This window comes from Scyliorhinus torazame, chromosome 30, assembly GCF_047496885.1.
Source record: "Scyliorhinus torazame isolate Kashiwa2021f chromosome 30, sScyTor2.1, whole genome shotgun sequence".
NCBI lineage: Eukaryota > Metazoa > Chordata > Chondrichthyes > Carcharhiniformes > Scyliorhinidae > Scyliorhinus > Scyliorhinus torazame.
Window position 1 is genome coordinate 26,134,558 of NC_092736.1, and position 24,601 is coordinate 26,159,158.

The 24,601-nt window shown below is 50.0% G+C and overlaps 1 protein-coding gene across 3 annotated transcripts in view; it reads right to left on the reverse strand.

Moving 5' to 3' along the window:
• The window catches only part of gramd2aa (GRAM domain containing 2Aa), a 76,762-nt gene that overhangs the window by 19,575 nt on the left and 32,586 nt on the right, over window positions 1-24,601 (reverse strand). For all 3 annotated transcript variants that reach the window (XM_072493021.1, XM_072493022.1, XM_072493023.1), the window contains exons 3-8: window positions 19,490-19,606; window positions 15,407-15,467; window positions 13,627-13,699; window positions 8,230-8,333; window positions 6,480-6,578; window positions 2,152-2,223 (exon numbers count right to left, since the gene is read on the reverse strand). In XM_072493021.1, the coding sequence (XP_072349122.1) occupies window positions 2,152-2,223; window positions 6,480-6,578; window positions 8,230-8,333; window positions 13,627-13,699; window positions 15,407-15,467; window positions 19,490-19,606 (526 nt within the window). The remainder of the gene's footprint in view (window positions 1-2,151; window positions 2,224-6,479; window positions 6,579-8,229; window positions 8,334-13,626; window positions 13,700-15,406; window positions 15,468-19,489; window positions 19,607-24,601) is intronic.

Genomic DNA, 24,601 nt, shown 5'->3' on the forward strand with positions numbered 1-24,601 from the left:
AGGAGCAAATCTTGTTTTCGAAAATACAGACTAGTTGGTCAGCGATAGGTGGAGATTGGCAAAGATGTCGTAACAAAGGGAACATAATTGGTGGTGATGATTAACATCCATTGCCAGCCCTCTATGCAGCCCCACTGCTCCACGCACCCCACCCCCACTCCACAACGATATAAGTCTCACCCTATTTCCAGATCTCCTTCGCTTTGACAAAGAGTGATCCAGACTCGAGACGTTAGCTCCACAGATGCTGTCAGACCTGCTGAGATTGTCCAGGGTTTTCTGTTTTTGTCTCAGATTCCAGCATCCGCTTTTATCTACTTGTTGACCGTGTTGATGGTCACCCGAGTCACGCCAGTGAGGGCCGGGGGCTTCCAGCCTTGCTTTGCCACATGGCCTCGGAGGTGGGAACAGCCCACGCGTCGCCACGTGGATCCTCATGGACCTTTAATAACCTTCAATAACCACGGGGGCAGAAGGGAGACCATTCAGCCCATCACGCCGTCTCTTTTGGAACAGTTTTCCAATTAATGCCGCCCTCTCCAGCCCGCTCCCCGCAGCCCGCTCCCCCCAGCCCTGCACATTTCTTCCTTTTCAAGGCATTTCCCCAGTTCAACTTTAGAAGCTGCTGTTGAATGTGCGTCAACACGCTTTCAAGCATCGCATTCTGTCGGAAAAAGGGGAACAATCCCGGCATCGCGAATGGCGGCGAATCGATTGGATTCCCGTACAGCGGCTTCCTGATCTCAATGAGAGACAATTGGTCAGAACGCTCGGTAAAGAATCCGATTGTTGGTGGCATCCAGCTCAGGAAGATGAATCCTCGGCCTTTCTCAGTACACTCCTTGGGCTGTATTATATGTGCCCCGGCCTGGGGGGAGGTTTTTTTTGGCAGGGAGGAGGGGTGGGGGGGGGGGGGGGGGGAGAGCGGAGGTGTCAATGGATGGGAGGCTGGTTTGCGTGATGGACTGGGCTACATTCACGACCTTTTGTAGTTCCCTGCGGTCTTGGGTAGAGCAGGCACCATACCAAGCTGTAATACAACCAGAAAGAATGCTTTCTATGGTGCATCTGTAGAAGTTGGTGAGGGTCGTAGCTGACATGCCAACTTTCCTTAGTCTTCTGAGAAAGTAGAGTCGTTGTAAAGTAAAGTAGAATTGTTTGGGGAGTCTAGAAATGGAGCATAATTTCAAAATAAGGGGGAAGCCACTTAGGACTGAGATGAGGAGCAATTTCTTTACACCGAGGGTGGCGAATCTTTGGAATTCTCGACCCAGAGGTATAAAGCAGAGATTGATAGATTTTTGATTAACAATAGCGTAAAGGGTTTTGGGGACAGTAGGTGTAAAAGAGAGTGAAGTGTTTGATCAGCCATAATGGCGGAGCAGGCTCGATGGGCTGAATGGCCGACTATTCCTATGGTAGAGGCTCCAATCTCTTTCCATCGCACAGCTTTTTAAAAATAAATTTAGAGTACCCAATTATTTTTTTTCCCAATTAAGGGGCAATTTAGCGTGGCCAATGCACCTAACCTGCACATCTTTTCGGGTTGTGGGGGTGAGATCCACGCAGACACGGGGAGAAAGTGTAAACTTCACAGGGACAGTGACCCGGGTCCGGGATCGAACCCGGGTCCGGGCCCGGGTCCTCCGTGCCTTGAGGCAGCAGTGCTAGCCACTGCGCCACCCTGCCGCCCTACTTCCATCCCGTAGCTGACCAGAAATCTCTCCCACTCTTAGGACCTGCCACTGGTGTGCGTTGGAAGCCGTTGAGGCCGATACTCAACTTGTTCGGTCAAGTTATGAACTTGGCCGTCAAGTCCTGCGATGGGAGTTAAACCTGAAGCCTCTGATCCAGGGTCAGAACCGCTAGCCACTGTGCAACAAGACCTCTTTCAATCACGCTCGCGTACTCAAGACTTTCAATTGGTGTCAGGATCTATGGACAAAGTTATCACACGGGACAACGATGTGGATTGCAAGGAAAATGCATCTCAGCAGGGGAGGAAAGGACTGAAGGAGTTTTGACGGAAGGTTTTGACATTTTGGCTCCTTGTTCAGCAGTCAGATTCGCTGATCAGTGGATTCCCAGCAGGGTGGCCAGCGAAGGCTGCCAGGACAGGGCAAGAAAAGGCCAGCTATGATTCAATCCTACCTGTAAATGCGAGCAGACGTGTTTCAACACGTCATAGACACTGTCTCTCGAGATGAAGGACACAAAGACGTACTGCAGCGAGAAAAAAAAACACAGAGCTTTGTTTAAACGGAGTACAAATCGAAACAACAACAACGACTTGCATTTATATAGCACCCTTGAGGCCGGGAAACATCCCAAGGTGTTTCAGAGAAATATTATCCAACAGAATTTAACAATGAGCCACAGGGGGAGTTAAGATGACCGTAGGTTTGATCAAAGGGGGAGGTTTTAAGGGTGAAAGGTAGGCAGAGAAAGATGTTGGGGGGGGGGGGGGGTGGTGGAGGAAGCGTAGGGAGGGAAGTCCAGAGCTTGGGGCCTTCACAGCGGGAGTCACGGCTGCCAATTTGGGAGCGATTTAAATGGGAATGGTCGAGAGGCCAGGATTAGAGGCGCGCAGAGATCTCGGAGGGTTGTAGGAGTTGGAGGGGATTGGGAAAGGGGAGGGGAGGCCATGGCGGGGTTTGGAAACAAAGATAAGAATTTTAAAATTGAGGCTTTGGGAAACGGGAGACCTGCATAGGCCAGTGAGCACAGGAGAGTGATAGGTGAACTCGAGTTAGTTTGGACATCGGAGCTGAGTTCTCCGATGACCTCGCGTGTAGAACATGGCAGGCTGACCAGGCAAGTGTTGGAATAATCAAGTACAGAAGTCAACAAGGACATGGACGAAGATTTGAGTGAGGGGTGAAGTTGGACGATGGTACAGAGGTGGAAATAGGCGGTCTTAGTGATGGCGATATGTGGCCAGAAATTCGTCTCAAGGTCAAATATTTTTTTGAATATAAATTTAGAGTACCCAATTAGTTTTTTCCAATTAAGGAGCAATTTAGCGTGGCCACTCCACTCCACCTGCACATCTTTGGGTTGTGGGAGCGAAACCCACGCAGACATGGGGAGAATGTGCAAACTCCGCACGGACAGTGACCCAGAGCCGGGATTGAACCTGGGACCTCGGCGCCGTGAGGCAGCATTGCTAACCCACTGCATCACCGTGCTGCCTTCAAGGTCAAATATGACCCTTTCCTTCAGTCGGGGAAACTCACATTCTTGATAGCTCCCTGACGTATTTTACAATTTTTATACATAGAAGGTGCAGCACAGAACAGGCCATTCGGCCCAAAAGGTCCATGCTGTCCTTATGGCCAACATGCGAGCCTTCACAACCATCTTCCTCTCACAATATCAACATAACCTTCCAGTTCTTCCTCCTTTTTAATCTCCTCCCGCTTATTCTAAAATGGATCAATTCACAGCCTCTTTGTATTTTATATATTTAACCTCCGAAGAAATTAATTAAACATTTTCATCCTTGCCCAAGCGATTATTTTCATTCATTTTTAATTTTCCTTTGTTCCCATCTGCTTCTGTGTTTTCTTTTTGGTGGGGGGAGGTTCCCGTTTCTCTCGTCTACTGAGCTGACAAGACATTGTTGAGGCCTAGTGGTTCCAGCCCCAGAGTCCTGTTTTGTTGCTAAGGGCAGAGGTCCATTCAGCGCTCCTCAAACCTCCATTCCCTCGATGTCTTCAACATGTAGAAATCCAGTCAATCTCCGCAGCCATCTGGGCCAGCTTCCGAGGGAAGAAATTCCCCCTCATCTCGCTCCTGCCGCGCGGCCTACCCGTGAACAATAATGAATAGTCTGTGCCCGGCGGCAGTCCACGTGGTGAAGGTGCTTTTTCCAGTCGAGGCCTGACACAGCTGAGTGGCTCCACTGGGCCATTCCAGAGGGCAGTTAAGAGTCAACCACATTGCTGTGGGTCTGGAGTCACGTGTAGGCCAGGCTGGGTAAGGCCGGCAGATTTCCTGTGCAGTCTTCATGCAAATTGAGCCAAGGCCCCAAAATGTGACTTGCGAGCGTTACCATCGAATCAACAGTGCAGAAGGAGGTCATTCGGCCCATCGAGTCTGCACCGGCTCTTGGAAAGAGCACCCCACTTAAGCCCACACCTCCACCCTATCCCCGTAAGCCAGTAACCCCACCTAACCTAAGGGCACTTTAGCATGGCCAATCCACCTAACCCTGCACACCTTTGGACTGTGGGAGGAAACCGGAGCACCCGGAGGAAACCCACGCAGACACGGGGAGAAGGTGCAGACTCCGCACAGACAGTGACCCAAGCCGGGAATCGAACCTGGGACCCTGGAGCTGTGAAGCAACTGTGCTAACCACTGTGCTACCGTGCTGCCCCGTGTTCATTTGGAACAGGCGTGAATAGAGACAGAAATACAGGCTCCTGCTCCTCCCTCTCATTGATAAGAATATCTCCACACTTGCCCATTTCCTTTTGACCTCCAACTGCACCTCCCAGGAAGCCTGAATCCTGAGCAGCAGGCCGATAGGCCCCAGGCTCAGGGGGCGCGATTCTCCACTCCCGCGCCGGTTAGGAGAATCGCCTGGGTCGCCAAATTTTCCCGTGACGCCGGTCCGACGCCCTCCCGCGGTCCTCCCAAGCGGCGAGACCGGCCCCGCCGGGTTCCGCGCGGCGCAGGCCGGAGAATCGCCCGAGACACCCAAAATGGCGATTCTCCGGCACTCCTGCTATTCTCAGGCCCGGATGGGCCGAGCGGCCAGCCCAAAACGGCGGGTTCCCCCCGGCGCCGTCCACACCTGGTCGCTGCCGGCGGGAACAGCGCGGGAACGCTGAGGGGGGCGGCCTGCGGGGAGGGGGGGATCCTGCACCGGGGGGGGGGCCTCAAATGGGGTGTCGCCCGCGATCGGTGCCCACCGATCGTCGGGCCGTCCTCTCTGAAGGAGGACCTCCTTTCCTCCGCACCTCCTTTCTTCCGCAGCGCCGCAAGATCCGTCTGACATCTTCTTGCGGGGTGGACTCGGAGAGGACGGCAACCACGCATGCGCGGGTGACGCCAGTTATGTGGCGCCGGCCGCGTCATGTATGCAGCGCCCCGCCTTTACGCGGCAACAAGGCTTGGCGCGTGTAAATGACGCGGCCCCGCTCCTAGCCCATTATCGGGCCCTGACTCGGTCGGGATAGGGGCCGTTTCGCGCCGTCGTGAACCTCGACGCCGTTCACGACGGCGCGAACACTCTGCCTCCATTTCGGAGAATCCCGCTCAGGATTTCCTCAATCTATGGCATCTTGGACGGCCTGGTGGTAATGTTAGTGGACTAGTAATCCAGACACTCCAGGGACACAAGTTCACAGCATCTGCGGGAATTTAAATGTAATTAAAAAATCTGGAATAAAATGATCGTCTCGTTGATAATGATCATGAAATTGTTGTAAAAACGTGTCCGGTTCACTAACCCCCTGTTGGGGAGAAAACCTTACTCGGGTTCAGCCTACTTGTGACACCAGACCCACAGCAATGTGGGTGACTCTTAATTACCCCCTGAAATGGCCCAACAGGAAAACGCACCTTCACCGTGTGGATTGCAGCGGCACAGGACAGCGGCTCACGACAAACCTCTAAAGGGCAATTAAGGATGGGGAACAAAATGGGCAGCACGGTGGCGCAGTGGTTAGCATTGCTGCCTCGCGCCGCCGAGGACCCGGGTTCGAATCCCGGCTCTGGGTCACTGCCGTGTGGAGTTTGCACGTTCTCCCCGTGTTTGCAACCCAAAGATGTGCAGGGCAGGTGGATTGGCCGCGCTAAATTGCCCCTTAATTGGAAAAAATAATTGGGCACTCTAATTTTTTTTTAAAAGGATGGGGAACAAATGCTGGCCGTGCCAAAGACACTCACATCTCCGGAACAATTAGAAAGAAAGGGCTGGATTCTCCGTTCCCCCAGTCACGTCTTTCCCAGTGGCGCGCCATTCGCTGGCGGTGGGATTCCCTACTCCCGCCACATGTCAACGGGATTTCCCATTGAAGCCACCACACGCCGCCGGGAAACCCAGGGGCAGGGGTGCGCTGTCGCGGGAACAGGGAATCTCAACCTCCGGAGAATTGCGGCCAAAATCTTTTGGGAACATGATTACACGTCCAAACGGCATGCACGAGAGACGTCTATCAGTGTAGCGACAGGCAGCGGGATTCTCCGGTCCGACTGCCCCAGTCCCGAAGGCGTAGGGTGGCCACAATGGGAAAGCCCATTGGTCGGCTGCGGGAACGGGGCTAGCGGACCGAAGAATCCCGCCCAGGTTGCCCGAGGAATTTCAGTGACCCACACCTTTCCTCGTGGGTCACCGCTGTCAAGGGTCCGCCTCGTGGACCTTCTCCGAACTGGATCTAAAAGCCTTTCTCTCGGGGTTCCTTGTAGGCACTCCACTCAAAACCCAGTGGAGGGCGAGTGGTTGGACATGAACCAAGTGCGGGCCTCACCTTCTCGTTGGAGCTTGTCCGGATGACCAGACCGTTGGGGAGCAGACCTCCCGTCCGGTGTTTCTTGACCAGCACGACTGACGTAACCGAAACCATGACCTGTAAGATTTAGAAGTGGCGACGGTTAGATTCTTTCTGCCATTTCTTGTGTCAGTTTCAGGGACCGCGGGAAGGGATGAAATTAAACAGGAGCCAGGACACAAAATGGGCGCTGCCCATTATACAACACAGCCGATATTCCGATCGATTGAAATTAATGGGACTGAAGGGTCGTGTACCGGGTGATCGATGAAATGCTGGCCGATATTTCCAGCCCCATTGGCGGCTATCAGCGTCGCGGGTGGGACAAGAACATTTAGAGAGTCAATTGGCTATTGGCCGCTCCCCAAATGTTCCATGATGGTGGCAGGACTGGAACATCTGCCCTGGGCTGCTATGTCCAAATCCATTCATTCTCCTTCAATTCCCCAGACATTTTTTTTTTAAATATAAATTTCGAGTACCCAATTCATTTTTTCCCAATTAAGGGGCAATTTAGCGTGGCCAATCCACCTACCCTGCACATCTTTGGGTTGTGGGGGCGAAACCCACACAAACACGGGGAGAATGTGCAAACTCCACACGGACAGTGGCCCAGAGTCGGGATCGAACCTGGGACCTCGGCGCCGTGAGGCAGCAGTGCTAACCAGTCTGCCACCTTATTCCCCAGACACTTAAACTAAAATATATCTTTAGAACATGAGATCTATGTTGTTAAAGTTAATCATTTCTTATTACTATGACTCTGTTGGGAATTTTAATCTAGTGTGATTTATTCATCAGTTTTTGCAGTTATTAGTGAAGCACAACTAATGATGGGAGAGTCTGGTCCAAGAATACAGTATCTTGGGCTTCAGAAATAACGTTATTGACTACAAAAGCAGGGAGGTTAGGCTGCATCTTTCTAAAGCTCTGGTTAGGTACCAACTAGAGTGTCGCATCCAGTTCTGGTCACCACACTTTAGGAAGGATGGCTAAAATTTTCCAACCCTTCCCATTGGTGGGATTCTCCAGTCCCGCCAATGGTGACCCTCCAGAGTGCGGAAGGGGCGGGGCATGGAAAACCTTGTAGACATCGGCTGGACTGTAAGATCCCGCCAATAGCAGGGGGGGGGGAATCCCACTCGATGCGAGGGTCCTTGAGAGGGGGCGGAAGGATGGTTCCAGGAATGAGGAATTGTAGTTCAGAGGTGATGTTGGAGAAGCTGGGGTTGTTCTGGGGGCAAGATGGAGATTTGATGGAGATCTATGCACAAAGTTATGACAGGGTTAGTTGAGGTTGAGATAGGAAAAGTGCTTCCATTAGCTGAAGGTACAAAGACAGAGGACACAGAATTAAGATTTTGGGCAATACCCATAGAGTGATGGGGAGGTGGGGAGACGTAAGGAAGGCCTTTTCAATGCAGCAAGCGGTAATGACCAGGAACCCATCCCAGGTGGGGATGAATGATTTGGAAAGGAAATTTCCAGGACTACGGGGTTTGAACGAGGGAACACGGTTGAGTGGATTGTTCTACAGAGGGCTGGCATGGACCTGATGGGCTGAATGGCCGCCCTCTGTGCTGTGAAAGACTCAATGGGCGGTATTCTCCAGCCCTTCCAGCGGCAGGGTCTTCCAGATGTGCCAAACTGCCCTCCCCCCCCCATAGGTTCGCTGGCTATGCATTATAAACATGGAATGAGCTGGATGCCGTTCTCGTCAGTCACACACCTTAATGTCTTTTCCAAAGAAGTTCGCGTAGAAGCAGAGCCAGTTGCTGGAGATGTAGAAGCGACCCTGGATCAGGATATCTTTCTGGAAAGCACAGGAGTAGACTGTGTAGAAGGACAGAAGGAACAGAGAAAAAGTATCAAACACAAATTCCTTGCCCTGGTTCACATTGTCTTTGGAGGAGAGACATATTGATGTTGAATTGTGGAACACTTTTCCTAGTTATGGTTCCCTGGGGTTGTTATTTCACACCAAGAGCCCACCACCAGAGGGTTAGCCTCTAGTGTCTGGGTAACTCACTTTGACAACAGAGGGTCCCCAGAATCACCGATGTCTGCCTTCAGCCAATTCAATCGTTCCACGTGATACCGAGAAACGGCTGAAGGTACTGGGTACTGCAAAGTCTATGGGCCCTGACAATATTCCAGTAATTGTACTGAAGACATGTGTTTCAGAACTTACTACGCCCCTCGCCAAGCTGTTCCAGTTCAGCTACAATACTGGCATTTATATCTGTGGAGTTCCCGGGCAAGAACTATTGCCCATGTATTTTATCCTGCATCTGGAACCATTCGATACTCCGATTTCTAGTGTTCCAGTACAGCTACAACACTGGCATCTACCCGGCAACATGGAAAATTGCCCAGGTATGTCCTGTACACAAGAAACAGGACAAATCCAACCACAATTACTACCACATCAGTCTACTGTTGATCATCAGTAAAGTGATGGAAGGACTATTGTGGGTACCAGGATGCTGAGGTTTCCAGCATTCTCTGCTTGTCTTTGACAAAGAACTTTGTGGACCCTCTCCCAATATCTCCACCGAGGTTGGGTGTCACTTTTTTTATCTGATTAATGCTCATGAGAAGTGGCTGAGGGCATTTTCCGCCATTAAAGGCGCTTTGTAAATGCAAACAGGTGTTGTCTATGATCTTACTGCATGACAAGAAGGCATACAGCAAGCTTGCCTTCATTGGCCGGGGCATTGAGTATAAAAATTGGCACATCAAGCTGCAGCTGTATAGAACCTTAGTTAGGCCACACTTCGAATATAGGTGTTCAATTCTGGTCGCCACTCTACCAGAAGGGTGTTACAGCTTTAGAGAGGGGACAGAGAGATTTACCAGGATGTTGCCTGGTATGGAGGGCATTAGCTATGAGGAGAGGTTGGATAAGCCCGGATTGTTTTCACTGAAATGTCGGAGGTTGAGGGGCGACCTGATAGAAGTTTACAAAATTATGAGGGGCATGGACAGAGTGGATAGTCAGAAGCTTTTTTGCAGGAAGAGTCAATTACTGGGGGACATAGGTTTAAGGTGCGAGGGGCAAAGTTTAGAGGAGATGTGCGAGAGAATTTTTTTTTACACAGAGGGTAGTGGGTGCCTGGGACTCGCTGCCGGAGGAGGTGGTGGAAGCAGGGACGATAGTGACGTTTAAGGCGAGTCTTGACAAATACATGAATAGGATGGGAATAGAGGGATGCGGACCCCAGAGGTGTAGACGGTTTTAGGTTAGATGGACAGCATGCTCTGAGCAGGCTTAGAGGGCCGAAGGGCCTGTTCCTGTGCTCAATGCTCTTTGTTCTTGACCCAGCGATGAACTCCCACCCCACTGCGTGGAGCAGAATGCATGGGGTTCTAACCTCTACAAGGGTCTCACCTGGTGGGAGCATTCAGCAGGGACGCACCCCCTCCCCCACCCCACCCCTCCACACCACACAAAACATGAATCTGTAAGATTAACGCCAGGGCTTCCAGTCAGGTGGGATCTAGTGATAGCACAAATGAGGTCGGTTTAGCTCAGTTGCACAGCTGGTTCGTGAGGCGGAGCGAGTCCAGCAGCGCGGGTTCAATCCCCGTACCGGCTGAGGGTATCCATGAAGGCTTCTGAACTTTGCCCCCTCGCCTGAGGTGTGGTGACCCTCTGGTTAAATCACCACCAGTCAGCTCTCTCTCTCCCAAGGGGAGAGCATAGTCCTCAGGGACTGTGGCGACCTTCATGGATAGCAGGTGTAATATCGAATATACCATGGATTGTGGTTGACACACAGTCAGCTGATAGGGAGGGTAACGTCCCAAAGTGCTTTATAGAGGAGGCTGGTCAAAAGCTTAAGCAAAGAGGTGAGTTTTAGCGAGTGAGATGTGGAGAGGTTTTGACAGTGAGCTCGAGTGCACAGGGCCAATTCTACTGAAGACCAAAGAGAGAGCGAGGTGACGGGCTCAAGTATTTTTACGATTTAGAAGGGTGGAAAATGGGACAGGAATCTGATTTGGGGGGAAAAGGGGGGGGGGGGGGGGTCAGGCTTATTGGGGGTCCATCAGCCTCTTTCTGTTCCGGAAAATTCTTGTGTTGTGAGGGACTATTTATACAGCAACAACCTCTTTGCCTCTGAGCCCTGAGAATGTTTCTCCATCAACACCGTGGCGTGCAGTCAACCACAGATTGTGGCCGGCCCTCAGGCAGCTAGAAACATGTGGGGAAGGGTTCAGACTTTGTGTCAACTCCCTCCCTCCAACCTCCTCCACAGCAGCACATCGTGCAGCGGGCACAGTGTGGAGTACTGCAACAATGTCAGACTAGGTTACAGCTGGAAGAGGAAATAATTTTAACATAATAAAATCAAAAAAAGGCAAAATACAGGGCGAGCAGGAGTGCTAAACTTCTGTACTGACTTCTCAACAAAAATATTCGAGCAATAACTTCTTAACTCTTTCATGGAATGTGGGCATGACTGGCAAGGCCAGCATTTGTTACCTACCTGTAGTTGCCCATGAACCGAGCAGATTGCCAGGCCATTTCAGAGGGCAATCAGGAGTCAGCTACATTATGATGGATCTGAAGTCACCTGTAGGCCAGGCTGGGTAAGGGCGGCAGATTTCCTTCCCTAGTGAACCAGGTGGATTATTAAAACAAAGCACGATAATTCTGTGGTTGCCGCTGCTGGATTTAGCTCTCCTATTCTTTTTTGTTCGTCCACGGGATGTGGATGTCAACGGCTAGGCCAGCATCTACTGCCCATCCCTAATTAATCCCTTACAAATGGGCCAAAATGTGGCAGATGGAGTTTAACGTGGATAAGTGTGAGGTTATGCATTTTGGTCAGAAAAATGAGAAGGCAACTTATTAGCTAAATGGGGGGAGACTTCGGGGTGCTCCAAAGCAGAGGGATCTGGGTGTCCTAGTGCATGAGTCACAGAAAACTAGCGTGCAGGTACAGCAGGTAATAAAGCAAGTGAATGGAATGTTGGCATTTATAGGTAAAGGAGTAGAACATAGAACAGTACAGCACAGAACAGGCCCTTCGGCCCTCGATGTTGTGCCGAGCATTGTCCGAAACCAAGATCAAGCTATCCCACTCCCTGTCATTCTGGTGTGCTCCATGTGCCTATCCAATAACCGCTTGAAAGTTCCTAAAGTGTCCGACTCTACTATCACAGCAGGCAGTCCATTCCACACCCTAACCACTCTCTGAGTAAAGAACCTACCTCGGACATCCCTCCTATATCTCCCACCCCGAACCTTATAGTTATGCCCCCTTGTAACAGCTACATCCACCCGAGGAAATAGTCTCTGAACGTCCACTCTACCTATCCCCCTCATTACCTTATAAACCTCTATTAAGTCGCCTCTCATCCTTCTCTGCTCCAATGAGAAAAGGCCTAGCTCCCTCAACCTTTCCTCATAAGACCTATCCTGCAAACCAGGCAGCATCCTGGTAAATCTCCTTTGCACCCTTTCCAATGCTTCCACATCATTCCTATAATGAGGCGACCAGAATTGCACACAATACTCCAAATGTGGTCTCACCAGGGTCATGTACAGTTGCAGCATAACCCCGCGGCTCTTAAACTCAAGCCCGCTGTTAATAAACGCTAACACGGGCTTCCGGTGACGGCGGGCGGGAGGCGGCCACACAATGGAGGGCTCCCGTTCGGGAACGGCATTTTCGGGGCTTTAAGCCCGGTCCCAGGGTCCACGGAGGCGGCAAAAACAAGGAGAAGGCGCAGAGGAGGCACAGTGAAGGAAAATGTCGAAGGTGAGCAAAAAAAGGCCGTAAAAAAAACAGCTGAAGGTCCGTCGGGGAGTGGAAAGGTCACCACGGGGTCACCAAGGAAAATGGAGGCTGGAGCACCAGGGGAGGCCGAATTGCTTACGGCTGAAGAAATAACCAAGGTGATGGCTGCGGAATTCGAAAGGCAGTTTACAAGATACATGGAGATAAAGTAGACGTGGAGCGGATGCTTCCTCTTGTGGGGCATTCGAAAACAAGAGGTCATAGTCTTAGGGAAAGAGGTAGCAAATTTAGAACAGATTTGAGGAGAAACTACTTCTCCCAAAGGGTTGTGACTCTGTGGTGCATGCTGGGGCAGTGAGTAAATTGAAGGAGGAGTTAGACAGATTTTTAATTGGTAATGGGGTGAAGGGTTATGGAGTTAAGGCCAGGATGGGATCAGCCATGATGGAATGGCGGAGCAGACTCGATGGGCCGAATGGCCTAATTCGGCTCCTATATCTTATGAACTTATGAATTGCCCTCCAGAAGGTGGTGGTATCTGGCTTCTTGAACCTCTGCAGTCCCTGCGCTGTAGCTGCACCCACGGTACCATTACGGAGGTAATTCCAGGATTCTGACCCCGTGGCAAGAGGAACGGCAAACATTTCCAATTCAGGATGGTGCGGGGTTTTGGGGGGGGGGGAACCTGGAAATGGTAGTCTTCTCATGCATTTGCTGCTCTTGTCCTTCTGGGCCACGAGTTTGGAAGATGCTGTCGAAGGAGCCTTGGTGAGTTCATAGAACCCCGACAGTGCAAAAGGAGGCCATTCGGCCCATCGAGTCACCACCGACCCTCTGAAAGAACCCACTGCCCTATCCCCCTAACCCCACCTAACCTGCATACCATTTTGGATACTAAGGGGCAATTGATCATGGCCAATTCACCTAAGCTGCACATCTTTAGACTGTGGGAGGAAATCAGATGAACGTGCAAACTTCACACAGGCAGTTACCCAAGGCTGTAATTGAACCCGGGTCCCTGTCGCTGTGAAGCAGCAGTGCTAACCACTGTGCCACCATGCCGCCCTGCACGAACGAGCAGTGCATCTTGTAGATGGTGCACTCTGCTGCCACTAAATTCCAAATACATCAACTGATACCATGGTGGGATTTGGACCCATGACCCAAATTTCCCGTTCTCACTCGCAACGGGTCCCACCATGATCAACACCGGGGAATCTTTGTTTTTCTACGCCTCCAGCGTAATCATCAAACAAAATTAATTTCAAATATGCTACTGTTATATTTTTGGCGGTGCAGGTTTGAGCATTTTCCCCCAAAACGTTAAGTACCGATTTCACTCTGTCCCAGTGACCGACTCTCTCTGCACAATGACTCACCTTTCCTCAATGTCTCTTGCTCAGGAACTTCCTTGAAGAGTTTGTGATACTGAGAATTGTACTTCTTTATGGTCTGAAATAAACAAAGACTTTATTTGGCACCTCTCATAACTTCAGGACCACCTAAAGCTGCTTAAGTGCTTTTTGTTGGAATGTACGAAATGGGACAGCCAATAGGCACACAGTCAGGTCCCAAAACAGCAACGAGATAATGACGAGATAATCTGTTGAGTCACAGAGTTTTACAGCACGGGAAAAGTCCATTCGGCCCATCATTTCAAGCACCTATCTATTCTTATCCCATTCTGCAGCACTTAGTCCGAAGACTTGTATGCCTTGGCTTTTCAAGTGTTCAATCTAAATGCTTCTTAAATGTTGTGAGGGTTCGTTCCCCACCACCCCTTTCAGGCAGTGAGTTCCAGATTCTGTGACTTCATGTAAGACAGAAATATCCACTCGATAACAGCTGGTTTTGACCAATTCCCCCAGAGTACTGGAAGCTCTGGGATAAAAGGCCATGGATCGTACAAGCCAAAAGTCAATCGTGGATTCATAGAATCCCTACAGTGCAGAATGAGACTGTGATGGCGGTTACTGTATTACTGTACCCTTTGTGGTGGTATGTATTAGGGGTAATACGGTACCTGTGAAGCCGAGAGGCTATTGGCTGACAGGTCCCAGGTCCTGGTTGGATCTGCCGCCTTCTGGCTCCGCCCTGAAGGCGGAGTATAAGAGCTTGAGTTCTCCCAGCAGCTGCATTCTGTAACTGAGCTGCTGGGGAACAAGTCTTGCTTAATAAAGCCTCGATTGATTTCATCTCTTCTCGACTTGAGTGAGTAATTGTTGCGCTACACCATCATGTAAGGTGATTTTTAGACCGGGCTTGGAACCCTGGGGGACTCCGCCTCTGGCTCCGCCCACCTGGGAGCCATATATAAAGGCCCGCCTTGTGGGCGGCACCCAGTTAGCACCTGTCTTGGCACCAGGCTAGTTCTTAGCTTATTAAAGCCTTCTTAATCGTTCTACTCTCTAAGCGTCATTATTGAGGGTACAACAGAGGCCATTCCGTCTATCGAGTGTGCACCGACCCTCTGAAAGAGCACCCTACCTGGGCTCACTCCCCCGCTCTATCCTCGTAACTCCACCTAACCTTTTGGACACTAAGGGGCAATTTATCATAGCCATTCCATCTAACCTGCACATCTTTGGACTGTGGGAGGAAACCAAAGGACCTGGGGGGCAGCCCACGCTGACACGGGAAGAATATGCAAACTCCACACAGACAGTCAATATCCAGCTGGGGGTCACCCAGAGTTTTGGAAAGATGAACGGGAACCCACAACAGTCAGAGCACTTTAATAAGATTTGCTTGTGATCGCCAGGCTGCTCATTGTAATAGGCCAGGAATGTCCTGTTTACTGGGATCTGAATCCGCGCTCCCTGTAAACGAGAACCATTGAACGCCCATAGGTTTAACCCCCAGAATTTTGCTGGCAATTAAGTGTAGCAACTCGGGTTGCCAGCTCTGGCTGGAGACCTCATCAAATGCCGTTCCACCTGCAACCACCTCAGACAGTTAAACATCCCTTTTCTTTGGTCTACATTGTTTTTATAACTAACAAACGAGAAAGATCAATACACATAATCGTGTTTTTAAAAAATGTTCCCCTGGGTATTATACACGTCGGTGGTCTGGTGGTTTCAGGGAATTCCAGGAGAGTTGGCGACCCTGGTAGGGCTTTATACTCAGTGACGGTGGGAGATCAGAATGAGTACTCACAGAGCCGCGGTGAAACTTCTTGAAGTCATCAGAGTTCAGGGACTCGTTTAACTTCTGCTCTCTGAAAATAGGTAAAGCAGAATGTTAGAGAGACAAAGTGGCGACTCACCTGGATCACATTGTCCGAAAGGTTTGATTTTTAGAAATCCCTGTGCTGCAGTTTAATTTGCCTGTGTGAGTACTGCACACAGGCACCAAGGGCAGCACGGTAGCACAGTGGTTAGCACTGTTGCTTCACAGCTCCAGAGTCCCAGGTCCGATTCCCGTCTTGGGTCACTGTCTATGTGGAGTCTGCACGTTCTCCCCGTGTCTATGTGGGTTGCCTCCGGGTGCTCCGGTTTCCTCCCACTAGTCCCAAAGGACGTGCTGTTAGGTGAATTGGATATTCTTAATTCTCCGTCTGTGTACCCAAACAGTTGCCGGAATGTGGCGATTAGGGGACTTTCACAGGAACTTCATTGCAGTGTTAATGTAAGCCTACTTGTGACAATAAAGATAATTATTATGTTCACCTATTTGAAAGAGTTTCATGTGACAGTGAGGATTCGACACAACAAGTTGGATTTTCTACTTTATTTGCATATTCTTGTCTATGTAAATTGAAACAAATCATCTGTGAAGTCGGTCTTTTTAAGGTTCAGTGGGCAGGACCCTGCTCGCTCAGAGAGAACATTGTGGCTTCAATCCCCACTCCCAAGATTTGAACAGATAGTTGAGGCTGGTTCCTCACCACAGTGACTTGGGAGAGCTGCATTGTCACAGACGTGGGGCTGGATTCCAGGTCAGGATGATGTGCGACTTGGAGGGGAACCTTTGGTACTGGTGTCCCAGTGAGGCTCCTGCTGATTGTTAAGCTACTCGATGGGTTTATTTGCTGCGTATATATTTTTCTCTGGTAAAGTATGAAATATTACAATGTGGTCTCCATGTGACTGGCAGGATTTCACCTCTAATCTTGTCAATGTCTGTCTGGCAGTTTGATACCATGGCAACAACCTGCTCACCTTTGCCCTCAGAGAATCATTTGAATTGGACTAATTAGGCCATGATGAATGTGAAGGCATGTGTGGCAGCACGGTGGCGCAGTGGTTAGCACTGCTGACTCACGCCGCCAAGGACCCGGGTTTGATCCCGGCCCCGGGTCACGGTCCGTGTGGAGGTTGCACATTCTCCCCGTGTTTGGGTGGGTTTCACCCCCACAACCCAAAGATGTGCAGGCTAGGTGGATTGGCCACGCTAAATTGCCCCTTAATTGGAATTTTCTTTAATTTAAAAGTGAAGTCGTGTGTGCAATGAAAGTCCACCCAGTGCGGAGAGGGGCAGGGAAGGAGGAAGACCTCCTCATGAACTTGCTCCTGCGCCTAGCCTGATTTGCCATGAACAGGTCCAGGCAGTGGGCGACCGATCCGGTCCGGCTGTCGGCCCCTCTACCGTGGCTATATTCGTGGCCAGGTGTCCCTGGAGGGGGAGCACGTGGTGTCTGTCGGAACCACCAAGGCTTTCCGTCTCCAATGGACACCACAGCGATTGGGGCGTTTATCAACCCATTTAATCACATTTTGATTTCATGTTTTAAGTATCTTTTGCTATTTGGTCTTGTTTAGTGCAGCGTCCCTTTTCGGGGCTGCTCTTTGAATTGTCCCTCAGTTTGTTTAATTTCGTTCAATTGGTTCAACCCAAAATAGTAGAATGAAAGTTTTCACACTCCAGTTATTACTCTGGCAGGAGCCAACACCTGTACTTGATCATATCTCCCTATTCAATTTCTATTTATAAACTAATATACCAGTGTTCATGGCCCAGTCTTGTTGAACCTCCTTTCAATTGATGCTTGTGAGTATCTAGCTCCAAATTATTGACATGGAAGCAGGTGAATACAGAGATTACAAACATACAAAGTAGGAGCAGGAATAAGTAATTCCATCCCCCTCCCCTCCCCCCACCACCACCGTCATCCGAGGTAGAGAGATCCAAAGTCACACAGCTCTTCGAGAAAGATTCCATCCTCATCTCTGACCTAATTGGGTGACCCCTAATTCTAAAACGGTGCCCCCTCGTTCTGGACTCAGCCACAAGAGGAAACATCCTCTCCGTGTCCACCTTGTCAAGGCTGTTCTGGATCTTATGACCTTCAATCGCGTCGCCCCCCTCCCTCTTCTAAACTCCAGTGGAAACAAGCCCAGTCTGTCCAACCTTTCCTCACAAGACAGTCCGCTCATTCCAGAATCGACCTCCTCTGAGCCGCCTCCCGCACAGTTACATCCTTCCTTAAATAAGGAGACCAAAAACTGCGCCCAGCATCCGAGATGTGGGTCTCGCCAATGCCTTAACCATTAACCCTCTTAATTACATCCTGAACCATGGGATTCTTCCATCCCGCCAGCCCTGTTTTTCAGCGACGGCGCACCCTGCCCGCAGTGGGATTCTCCGTCCCTGCGGCCGGCCAATGGGATTTTCCATTGTGGCCACCCCTACGCCGTCGGTAAACCCGCGGGGCGTGGGTGTACTGCCAGTGGAGCGGCGGATCCTGCCAGCGGAGAATCGCGCAGAATGTCTTTTGGTGAACGGTTATACCAACTACAAACCCCTCCATCTGTCAGCTAACATTGATCAAAATCCATATTATTCAGGGCAGGAAGGACCAAAAAATGGCTGGAAAATCTTGGATCGATCTTTAAACTGGGTCCCCTACTTCCAATCAGCCCCCACAGGAGGAATTATCCTCCTATTACCCACCCTATCAAGTCCCCTCAGGATGTTTCTTTAAACTTAGATACAACCTTCAGTTGAAGGTTGAAATGAATCAAGGTCAAGTGAAATGAATGAAATGAAATGAAAATTGCTTATTGTCACAAGTAGGCTTCAAATGAAAAGCCCCTAGTCGCCACTTTCCGGCGCCTGTTCGGGGAGGCTGGTACGGGAATTGAACCGTGCTGCTGGTTTGCTTTAAAAGCCAGCTATTTAGCCCAGTGTGCTAAACCAGCCCCTATATAAGTTGTATCAGAGCTGAGAAGAATGAGGGGGGATCTCATAGAAACCTATAGAATTCTAACAGGAGTGGACAGGGTAGATGCAGGAAGGATGTTCCCTGTGGTGGGGAGGAGTCCAGAACCAGTCTGAGGATACGGTCTGAGGAAACGGGGTGGCCCATTTAGGACTGAGACGAGGAGAAACTTCTTCCTCCAGAGCCTGTGGAATTTATACCACAGGGTGTAGTTGAGGCCAACTGTGTGTTTTCAAGAAGCAGTTAGATATAGCGCTTGGGGTGAAGGGGATCACAGGATATGGGGGGAAAGTGGAATTAGGCTATTGTGTTGGATGACCATAATAAATGGCGGAGCAGGCTCGAAGGGCCGAATGGTTTACTCCTGCTCCTATTTTCTATGTAACCTTGGTTGTACTGAGCACAACCCGGTCTCCATGTCACAACGAAGAATGGGAGGAAGTGATGGAAGCAATTACAACAATAGAAAAGCTAAACAACCTGGGTCCTTTCCCCTTTGAAGTTACTTGATAGATGTCTAAAATATTTGGGAGTTGAGAACTCTAAATTCCCGCGACCATTTTTGAGATGAAGTTCTTCCTGATTTCACCACCAAATGGCCTAACTTGAATTTGAATATTACAGCACCCCAAATTCCTGAATCCCCAAAGAAAGGAAATATTATAGAATCTCTTTAAACCCTGTGATCAGGTCCACAGAATCCATACAGAACCGAAGGAGGCCATTTGCCCGAGCCCACACTGACCCTACCTAAGCCCACTCCCTCGCCCTAGCCCCGTGGCCCCACCCAACCTGCACACCTTTGGACTGTGGGAGGAAACCGGAGCACCCGGAGGAAACCCAGGCACACACGGGGAGAACGTGCAGACTCCGCACAGACAGTCACCCAAGACTGGATTCGAACACGGATCCCTGGCGCTGTGAGGTAGCAGCGCCAACCACTGTGCCACCGTTCAATTTTCTATCAAGCCACGTTTAAGCAACCTGCCCAACATTTTAACCCTCCAAGCCTCAGAGTTAGAGGAGGGTTTCTACTGCTTGATCGGTTCAACGAAAGTCACAGGTCGGACCGAATTTACCTGTAGCGTGAACGGGACTCAAAGCTATCCTCCTCCATCGAGGTCTCAAGTGCATCCAGGTTGGGAGAGGGGCTGCGATCAGTCTGCAGAGGCCCCATTTCAGATGGTGGTTTCAACCTGCGACAAGAGAAAAATCAAAATGACCTTCCATCCATCAAAGGCATCATTCTGTTGGCTGCACCCAACAGCTGATTTCAAAACTGATAATTTGCACGTGTATCCACTTTAAGACGCCAAAACGTCTCGAGGTGCTTCACATGAGAGTTATCGAAGCAAATCTGTCACCGAACCATATGAGGAGGTATTAAGACAGGTAACCAACAGTTAGTTCAAGAGATGGCATCGAAGGAGAATCTTAAAGGAAAGGAGAGGGAGATAGATCTGGGGAGGAACTTCCAGAGTTAAGGCTGGACATTCGAAGAGGTGGCAGCCAATGGAGCAGAAACACTGGGGGATGAACAAGGGGCACGGGTTAGAGGAATGCAAAGATCTCGGAAAGCAGTAAGGCTGAAGGAGGTCAGGATAAGCGACGCCTGGCAAATGTCCACGTTGAAACTATTTCATTCAGGTTAAAACTACTAGTCACATTTATTTACAGGCAAGATAATTACAAAGCACACACACAAAAAAAAGAGCAACAATATAACACTTAATTTATGCAGGAAATAAATTGCGGCAGCACGGTAGCATGATGGATAGCACAATTGCTTCACAGCTCCAGGGTCCCAAGTTCGATTCCGGCTTGGGTCACTGTCTGTGCGGAGTCTGCACGTTCTCCCCGTGTGTGCGTGGGTTTCCTCCGGGTGCTCCGGTTTCCTCCCACAGTCCAAAGATGTGCAGGTTAGGTGGATTGGACATGCTAAATTGCCCTTAGTGTCCAAAATTGTCCTTAGTGTTGGGTGGGGTTACTGGGTTATGGGGATAGGGTGGAGGTCTGGGCTTGGGTAGGGTGCTCTTTCCAAGGGCCGGTGCAGACTCGATGGGCCGAATGGCCTCCTTCCGCACTGTAAATTCTACGAACTATAAATAAAAAGTTCAAACGTCGCTGCACTTTTCAGTAACTTTTAATTACAAGTCTCTGGTCAGAATTTACAGGGCTATGCCTCACATAGTAAGGGCAGTGCAAAGCACAGAACACGAGGACTGCAGGGCTCCTGTCTCATTCGGTCCCTGTTCTTCTCTGCAATGTAAAAGCCAGATTGATGGAATATAAATCAAAAGCTTCTCAATTAATCAGTGATGTAGTTCTGATCAGATCAGTGGTCTCCTGGGCGACTGGGCTATTTGCTGTCCATAACTGACCAGAATAGAACTTACAATAAGTGATTATAAGTAAAGCACACAATGTCCTTGTAGGGATCTCTAATTCCATTATGTTCTTCAAAGGAAGGAACTCTAACTGTATATGGTATCATTTATATCATCAATCAAATGTACCTGCTCTCCCACAGACAATCATAAAAATGTTGCATATTGTCCAGAGTCTTTACTAAGGTACCTCCTGGAGACAATAGTCAATAGAACTTTCTTAAAATGTGCAAGCAACCATACTCAACCTTGAGTCCAGCATAACGTTGTGCACTGAAAAATATAATTTTTACTTCGCCTGTGATAAATGTTAACACATTTACCACTCGACTGAGATACGTACTCATTGTGGCGGAATTCATCGAATCATAGAATCCTTACAGTGCAGAAGGAGGCCATTCAGCCCACCGAGTCTGCACCGGCCCTCTGAAAGAGCACCCCTCCTAGGTCCACTCCCCCTCCTCATCCCCGTAACCTAACATGCACATCTTTGGACACTAAGGGGCAATTTAGCATGGCCAATCCACCTAACCTGCACATCTTTGGACTGTGGGAGGAAACCGGAGCACCCGGGGGAAACCCACGCACACACGGGGAGGACGTGCAGACTCCGCACAGACAGTGACCCAAGCCGGGAATCGAACCCGGGACCCTGGCGCTGTGAGGCAGCTGTGCTAACCCCACTGTGCCACATCTCTACGGGCGAGATCTTGTGGCTGTTCGTACTGGCGAGATCTTCCTGTCCCGCTGACGATGCACACCCACCGCGGGATTCCCAGCCGTGGGGGGGGGGCACGGTTTCCAATGGGAGGTCCCATTGACAGCACAGGACCAGACGATCCTGCCGCCGGCTAACTGCAGGCCCCGTCCCGACTTGAAAATCCCTCCATTGATCTTTCTTCAAGCAAGTGAATTATTCTAAATCATCAGAAACGCCTCTTGGATTTAGCAAATCTTTAAAGACTAGATTGAAGTTTATTAGATCCTGAACGATCTCGACAAGGTGGATGTGGAAAGGATGTTTCCTCCTGTGGGTGAGTCCAGAACTAAGGGGCACCATTTTAAAATGAAGGGTCGCCCTTTTAGGACAGCGACTGAGAGAATTTATTTCTCTTTGTAGCTCTCTGCCTCAGAAGACAGTCACAGAATATTGTTAAACGGAGGTAGATTGCCTAACAAGAATCTATCGGGGCAGGGCAGCACGGTGGCGCAGCGGTTAGCACTGGGGCCTCACGGCGCCGAGGTCCCAGGTTCGATCCCGGCTCTGGGTCACTGTCCGTGTGGAGTTTGCACATTCTCCCCGTGTTTGCGTGGGTTTCGCCCCCACAACCCAAAGATGTGCAGGCTAGGTGGATTGGCCACGCTAAATTGCCCCTTAATTGGAAAAAATTAATTGGGCACTCTAAATAAAACTAAAACTGAGAGGGCAGTCGAATCCACGGTTTTAATGACAAAACTGCGCATCATTGGCAGTGCAGTCGGTGCACGCGTGCGTCAGCCTAGACCTTGCGCCCAATTTTCAGCATAATTTTACTTTATTTCTATCAACCATGTACAAGCATCAGTTTCCACTTAGCTCCAGTGGTTATCCACGGTTAAAAGTTTCGGAATGTGCCCTCATAGTCAGGAGTCTTGCCGACTGGGAGAATTCCACCACCCCATCTTTCCGGACACCGGGGTTCATTGATGGGTGTTCCTGGGGCAGGATTCTACACAAGGAACACACGTTTGTAAAACTTACGCGCGGCTATTCAGTGAGTTGTGTCCTTTATTCATCGCGTACCTTATACAGTACTACAGGAAATGTGTAGCTGCAATTGGGATTCCCAAGTATTTCATTAAAATGACAACTGCTCGACATCAAAAAAACATTTCCCAATTAAGGGGCAATTTTACGTGGCCAACCAACATACCCTGCACCTCTTTGTGTTGTGGGGGTGTGGCCCACACGGGGAGAATGTGCAAACTCCACACGGGCAGTGACCCAGGGCCGGGATCGAGCCCAGGTCCTCGGCCGCGTGAGGCAGCAGTGCTAACCACAGTGCCACCGTGCTGCCCACTGTTCTACATTTTAAACTGTCAATTTATTTCAATGTCTCCATTTCCTTAGTGATACCCGTAAGACAGAAAGAAAGCTTTGCAGCTCGACAGTCGGAGGACGTAGTCCCAAAGGCAGCTAAAATATTGACGGCCAGGCGCTATTGTAAGGCGGAAAACGCAACAGCCAATTTGTACCCCACATCATCGCACAGCAGTAATGCAATAATGACCAGATCATCTACTCTAGTTAGTTAAGGGATTGGTCAGGGCGCGTGAGAGGACAATTTAACATCGCTCCCTCAGTACCGCATGCGAGCATTAGCCTGGACTTTGCACCCAACCACCCGGATCAGGAATTGAACCCACAACTGTCTGACACAGAAACGAGAGACCTCACTGATCCACAACACACTCTGCGGAGTCAATAATCACAATATTATCTGTGGGGCAGGAGTCACAGACACTGCAAGGCTCAGGCCAGAGAGGCGCTCACGTAAACAAGGGCTTAACCCCTTCCAGCTGCACCCAGCATCCTCTTATAAGAGAGGTTTCCACTCGCATTAAGCTGACAGCAGCTTATTCCAAAGCTTTTTGTAGGAAGCTAACTGCAGGCCAGCAGTCTCCTTATATTATATCCCTGGCACAACCTGAAAATATAGCCAATGTGTCTTGGCAAAGCACTCACATTGAACAATGATCAACTGTGTAAAATGCACCAGTCATTTCTAGTCTGGGCAGCACCATCCAGCTGGTTTTACACTCTATGTGCTCCAGCCTTCCATTCTTTGTACAGCACTTCCTTCATTTCTTTTAACACGCTCTCTGGCTGCCTGTTATTCTTCTCCAACACACACTCTCTGCTGAACGTTGTGGAGTGGGAGGTGGAGGATCCCGTTGTCCTGGTCCATGTGGGAACCGAGGACGGAGTTGCAACCAGGAATGACGGGAGTGTTTGAGGAGTTGGGATCCAAACTGAGACGCAGGCACGCGTTGATTGGCAGAGGGTCTGGGAGTGAAATGAGCGTCTCAAAGGTTGGTGCCGGGCTAAGGGGTTTCAATTCGTGGGGCATTTCTGGTGCCGGCTTTCAGGGAAGAGAGTGCTAGTCTACGGAGATGGGCTCCACTTAAACCGGACTGGGACCAATGTCCTGGCTAATCGGATAACTAGGGCTGTGGACTGGCTTTGGGGTTCAGATGAAGGACGATTTAGAAGTCCCAAGAGAAAGATCAAGGCAACAGAAGAGTTTAGCAATGTGGGTAACGGCAGGTGAAGTCCGACAGGAAGTTGCACTTTAACCGTGCATCACCCACTAAGGTCTTTGCAGGGAATAGTCGGAAAAAGTGCCATTGAAGGTTCTTTATCTGAAAGCAAGAAGCATCTTCAATAAGCCAGATGGCAGAAGCAGAGGTAAATGATTTAGATCTAATCGGCATGACAGAGACATGGTTGCAAGGAGACCAAGGTTGGGAAATAAATATTCCGGTGTACACCTTTGGGCGGATGTTTCTGCCCCCCTTCCGTGCGGCATTTCTTCTGGCAACAGAGGCGGCTTGCTATTGGCTGCTGGTAAAAGCTTCCAGTTCCACCGATGTCTATGACGTTTTGCATGGCTCGCCCAGCCCTCTGGGGGGGGGGGGGTCACCTTCGGCAGGACCAGACGATCCCGCCTGCAGGGAGGGCAGGAAAATCCACCTGATATTTTGAAACGACAGACGGAATGACAAAGGAAGAGGGGTAGTCCTGATAGTGAAGGATGATGTGGT